This window comes from Gobius niger (assembly GCF_951799975.1).
Source record: "Gobius niger genome assembly, chromosome: 8".
Classification (NCBI taxonomy): Eukaryota; Metazoa; Chordata; class Actinopteri; order Gobiiformes; family Gobiidae; genus Gobius; species Gobius niger.
The window spans coordinates 8998789-9004449 of record NC_136859.1 but is presented as its reverse complement, the minus strand read 5'-3'; the positions used below and the strand labels follow the sequence as shown (position 1 = coordinate 9004449).

The following is a 5661-nucleotide window of genomic DNA, read 5'->3' as shown; positions in this document are numbered from 1 at the left end:
TGCTTTAAAGTATTAACCAAAAAAAAAAAAAGAAGTCGCCACCAATAAAAGTTCACACACTGCAATATTTGTTTGGAGCGCTTTTAGCTTCGATTCCAGTTAGAGGTCGACCGATATATCGGGCCGATCTAGCACAGAGCAGATAAAAGCCGATATCTGCGGGACCGAAACGGATAGAGGCCCGTTTTTTGCATTGGAAAAAGCAATGAGTAAAATGAGTCATCCCACCACTCCCTTGGCCTCAGGGGAACAGAGAAACATTGTGATGAAAATTGGTAGCTATAAGTTTGTTAAACACAAGTTAAACAGAAGAACAACCTTAGTCAATATGGACATGATGCATGTTATTTTGAAGCACTCATTTTGGAGAATTCAACGCTGCATTCACGATTTAGAATGTGATGATCTCTTAATATGTCACAGACAAGAGGACTTAAAACCCACCTTTTTACAAAAGCTTATTTTAACAGCTAATGCTTTGTTTTTTAGTCCTGTCTTTTAATATATGTTGTATGCTATAATGTTCTGTTTTTAAACTTTGCTGTCCACTGTAGCACTTTGAGATTTGGTGTCAAATGTAAAGCGCACTACAAATAAAATGTATTATTATTATTATTACAAAGAAATCGGCAGTTGGCCAGTTATTTTAAACAATGGGCTCTTTCGAATATTGTGATGTCACATGAAAGCAACCTATTGTATTTTTGATGCCAAGGCGAGCAACACTATGCTAATGCTAAAGGCAACTAATCAAAGCTGGGACAGAAGCTATGATTGAATAACCCTAAAGTAATAAAGTAAAATCGGCCACTGTTGGAGTGGCCAAGTATTTATGTTAATGATGGGAGAGTGTGACCACTGCACAAAGCCTTCTCCAGCACATCCCAAAGATGCTCAATGGGGTTAAGATTTGGACGCTGTGGTGGTCGTTCATCTCATGCTCCCTGGACCACTCTTTCACAATGTGAGCCTGATGAATCCTGGCATTGTCATCTTGGAATACGCCTGTGCCATCAGGGAAGAAGAAATCCACTGATGGAATAACCTGGTCGTGCAGGTCGTCAACTGATGTAATTCTTTGGGCTCACGGTGTTGAAAAGAGGCACACAGCACACAGAACAGTTATTTAAATCCAGGTGCCGACTTTGGTCAGGCTGTGTAGCTAAGGATCAAAACTCTGGAGATCCCCTTTAACTTTTAAATAAAGTTCATTTGCCTAATCGAATCATTTTGGTCTATTTGTTTCCAAAATCGGTAGCTCATTTTCACCAGATGGCCAGAGATTCCCCACAAAAGTACTTCCCCAAAACATTTTACCATTGCCATTTTCACTGACAAGAACGTGACCAGTTAAAACAAACACTCGTCTTTACTTCCCCTTTTCAGTGAAATGAGAAGTTTCCTCTCTCGTCTATCTCTGTATAAAGTTCCCACTGCCCTGAGGTTTCACACCGACTGAGAAAATTGCGCCCGATACGGACCAGGAATTTCACATTATAAAGGTAAGATTGAATTCAGTGGTATATGAATCAAAATTTGAATGAAAAGTCGATGCAGTTGAAGAATTACAAAGTGAGAAATAAACTTCAGATTTGACACTTTTATGAAATATTGAAACTTTATCACTTTTGATTTCATATTTTGCTTGGTTGAAAATATGTTTTGATTTCTTTCTCAACTGTTGGGTCAAGGTCCAAAGGTGAGTCGCAGTACCTTTGTCAAAAGTTTCAGTTCAGAAATAACGTTGATGTTTATAGTAGAGATGCACCAATCCAGCCTTTTTGCTGCTGATACTGATACCGATGCTGAGGGTTTGAGTATCTGCCGATATCCGATATTAACCGATACCAAGAGACTTTCTTAAAAGTGGCTTTCTTTGAATGAAAAAGTGAATGGTCCTCTTTACTTCATTGCAAGATCAATAAATCCAATGATAAACTGACGGGAAAAAAACATTTAAGGATCATTGGACTTTTCCACACTCAATATCATTGGGTTTAAGACAGGCTTTTTCGGTTGCATTCATTTAAACAATTTGCATAAAGTGATCTGATCTTTACAAATCTGTTAGATCAGTTAGGCCTATTTCAAAATACAAACACCTGGGACTCCAGCAGTGGCCGATTTGATTTGATTAGGCTACTTTAGGTATTTCATGCATCCTCAGCTTCAAAATGACAAACAACATAATGTATTTTAAAGCATATACCATATTCACTGAGATTTAGTTGGTGAAAGTTGTGTTTTTAAAGCGGTGATATCCCTACTTTATAGTCAGCTGAAATTATTAGTATTATTTATTTGCTGCCGTCAATTTAGTTATTGAAATGTCATTTAGTTATTTATTGTCATTGTTTGGGTGACGAAGCGGTACACAACTGACACACATCATCGATTTTCAGAGGTGGTCAGGTACAGTACTGAAGTAAATTTACTACTGAAGTAGAGTGTTCTTACTTTATTTTAGTGGCATTGTTGTTGCTATTACTTTGTCATTACTTTGACTCCACTATGTTTGAAAGATTAATATGTAATACTTTCCAAAATCAAAAGTATATACTATTCACCTTATTCCGCCCCACCCACTTTTGCCTCTTTTTGCCTTGTCTCGGCACTTCCCGTTGTATTGACACTTCCGGTCAAGCGCGAAGCCCGTTCATTTAAACGTAGAACGAGGGAAAATGTTCGATTGATTTGTAAAAAATGTCCAATGTTCATTTGCACCAACAAGTCAACATAGCAAGGTTTCTCTGTGCGACCTAAAAACGGCTTTGTTTTCGTTTATCTGGACTTCTCCAGCCCCATGTTGACTGATAGGAGAAAAGGGGCGGGCACAATTCATGGCGGCGCCCACACGAACTTCCGGAATAAGGTGAATATGGCCATGTGTTTTGTTCATTTTAAAAGCCCTTTGATGCACACTCCAGAACAGTAGGCGGCGCTGTACAGTCAATGTCAAATGAAAGTGACCGGACTGAAGCAAATCTGAACAAGCTTCTGACTCATGCTTTGCTTGCACACTACAGAACATGAAGACCATATCAGTGAGATTAGCTGATAGACAGTGGTCGTCACCATTGTCATTCTGAACAGAACGTGAACTACAGTTAAAGTACAAACACACAGCCACAAAGAACTGACTCACAGGCAGTCATCCTCTCCGCATAGAGGTGTGGAAAACTAGGATAAAAAGGAACTGTCAGCGGAGGACGGGACTTCACTTCTTCTCTCTCTGAAGTCATCAACTGGTTCTTTGAAACTATAGGAACAACGGCAATAAACGCCTTATCTTTGAGACGACTTCTATCTCCAGTGTGTGCTTTGGCTATTTCCACATATCTGTCCTGGCGTGACACAAAAGATCAGGTCCTAACTAAAGACTCCCTACAAGAAAGGTTTGTCTCTGTCCAGTACAGGTGTTGAATTTAAGCGCAATCTTTATGTTTTTGAAGCTGCAATGTTATTATTTATGACACTTACTTCAACAGATTTGTACTTTACTGAATACTTTCAGGAGATTTTTTTGTTGTTGTTTTTTTATCCTTGCAGTCCTTACAAATGAAGAGTTTAGTGGTGCTAGGCTAGTGCTAGGCTAGTGCTAGGCTAGTGCATGTCTATGGTAACTAGTAGCCTGCATTAAAAACAGTCTGACCCAAGCACAGTGCACCTGAGGCAAATCACTTATAACATCAGACTACCAACATAAATGTCTGTGTTGACTCAATAATTTTTGAAATATAATCATTTTGCATTTAAAAGAACTAATATCTGAGCAGCATCAGCTTCCTGGTTGTAAGCTACGTAGTGGCGGAGTGATCTGCTCGGTTACTGGATCTACAGTAGTTTGTTTACCTGCGGCCGGCATTACTACACGTGGAATTCACAAAGGAGCTTTCTGCAAATCAGATATGGAAACGTTTGGAGGACGAGGCCATTATTTTGAAGAGGTTTTTAATGCAGGCTACTAGTTACCATAGACATGCACTAGCCTAGCACTAGCCATGCACCACTAAACTCTTCAAATATCAGGACTGCATGAATTCAAAAATATATATACCTCCAGAAATCAACAACACTAAGAATAACTAGGATAACTAGGAAATGAGGCCCTATGTCAAAAATCCTGAAATATCCCTTTAAGCATTTTCTACAGCAAATACTTCAGTACAGTCTAACGATTCACAATGTGGCCCATTCTTATTACTTTTATTGGAGTCATATCGGACCAAAAGTAACGTGATCTATCTATTCTTCACAGATCTCTTCACTACGGCAACCAACATGGCGTCCCAGTGGCTGCTTTTCTTGATTCTTCTCGTGGCTGTAACTTCGTCCGCCATAAAGACCCTTGACTCCCCTAAAGCTTTGCAGAAAAGTGGCTTCGGTCGCCCCCCGCCTCGCCACGGACTGCCCCTGCTGAAATGGTACGCCAAGAAGTGCCTGGACAACAACATGGTGGCGCTGTGTCACCCCGACGAAGGAGACTACGGCTTCCACGAGTTTGAGAACCACGGGCCCTCGCCGCTCCTGCCGCCCATAATAGACACAGAACAGTTCACCTACTTCACTCTGGGGAACTTGCACTATCCCAAAGCGGAGGATCTGCCTTACAACGTCCGGAAATACTACAATCCCAAGGACCCAAAAAGCAACATGGACAGAGTTTTGGTCAAGTATAACAATAACAGTAAATGCATTGAGGAGATTTACGCATCGGCGCATTATAAGGAAAAGGAGACGTATAGAATTGGACCCCATCTCCTGGATTATCTAAGGAATATCTCGGGTAGAAAAAAAGGTAGAGCATATAAGGCAAGCAGATAGAGCACAATTTGTACGCAATGTAAATTAAAGTGCTTTACAGAACTTGCTTTTCTAATCTCAGGACTGATTTATACATATTGGTTGAAAATAAATGTGCTAAAATATACATATACAGTGGGGGAAAAAAAGTATTTGGTCCGTTTCACATAGACATTGTATTGGATTTTGGCCAAATACTTTTTTTCCCCACTGTATATATATATGAGCATCCATGTTTAGCCAATGGCATGCTAACAAACAGATGAAGTTGTGATGAATGTCGAACTTGACATTGACATGTTCCATCTTTTTTTTTTTTTTTGCAACCAAATCATTGTTTGCAATAAAGCAAAATACTACTCTGGCTATCTTTTTGATGAAGGAACATCATTTATAACATGTTTTTTGCGTGATACAGGTATGTTTTATTGTCTGAACTAATATTAGGACTGCCTGAAAAAAATGTTTAAAGGTACTCTAGAGTTTAAAAATATTAAAATGAAGTATTTTCCTCCCCCTACATGTTCCAGCCGTTTGTTGTGATGCTATTGGACTCAAACATTTCACCTATAAGTTCAGTCGGGTATTTCTCTCTTTTTCAAGGTGAGACTTTGTTCCATCACAAAATAAAACTCTCCTGAAACTTCAGAAAATGTTTTGTCCCAGTACGAGTCTGAATGGGGGCAGTCAATCACGGCGTTGACTGTAATGAGATGTGAAACGGCCAAAAGGCACAAAAGTCAAAGCCAAAACTCGCTGTGGTTTTATGATGACGAAGCACCTGCATCTCTGCGGTTCTCACTCCCCGCACGGATCCATCCATCTAATGCTGTAACCCTTGATGCCCTTTGGACTCTT

General features: G+C 39.7%; 1 protein-coding gene across 1 annotated transcript; it reads left to right on the top strand.

Annotated features, from left to right (window-relative positions):
* Nucleotides 1-1438: 1438 nt before the first annotated feature.
* Nucleotides 1439-4824, top strand: LOC306966716 (uncharacterized protein; the record flags this gene model as incomplete). Its single annotated transcript, XM_079561529.1, has 2 exons — nt 1439-1502; nt 4259-4824. Exon 2 carries the CDS (start codon nt 4282-4284, stop codon nt 4822-4824), a length of 543 nt encoding a protein of 180 aa, XP_079417655.1. The 5' UTR covers nt 1439-1502; nt 4259-4281.
* Nucleotides 4825-5661: the final 837 nt, after the last annotated feature.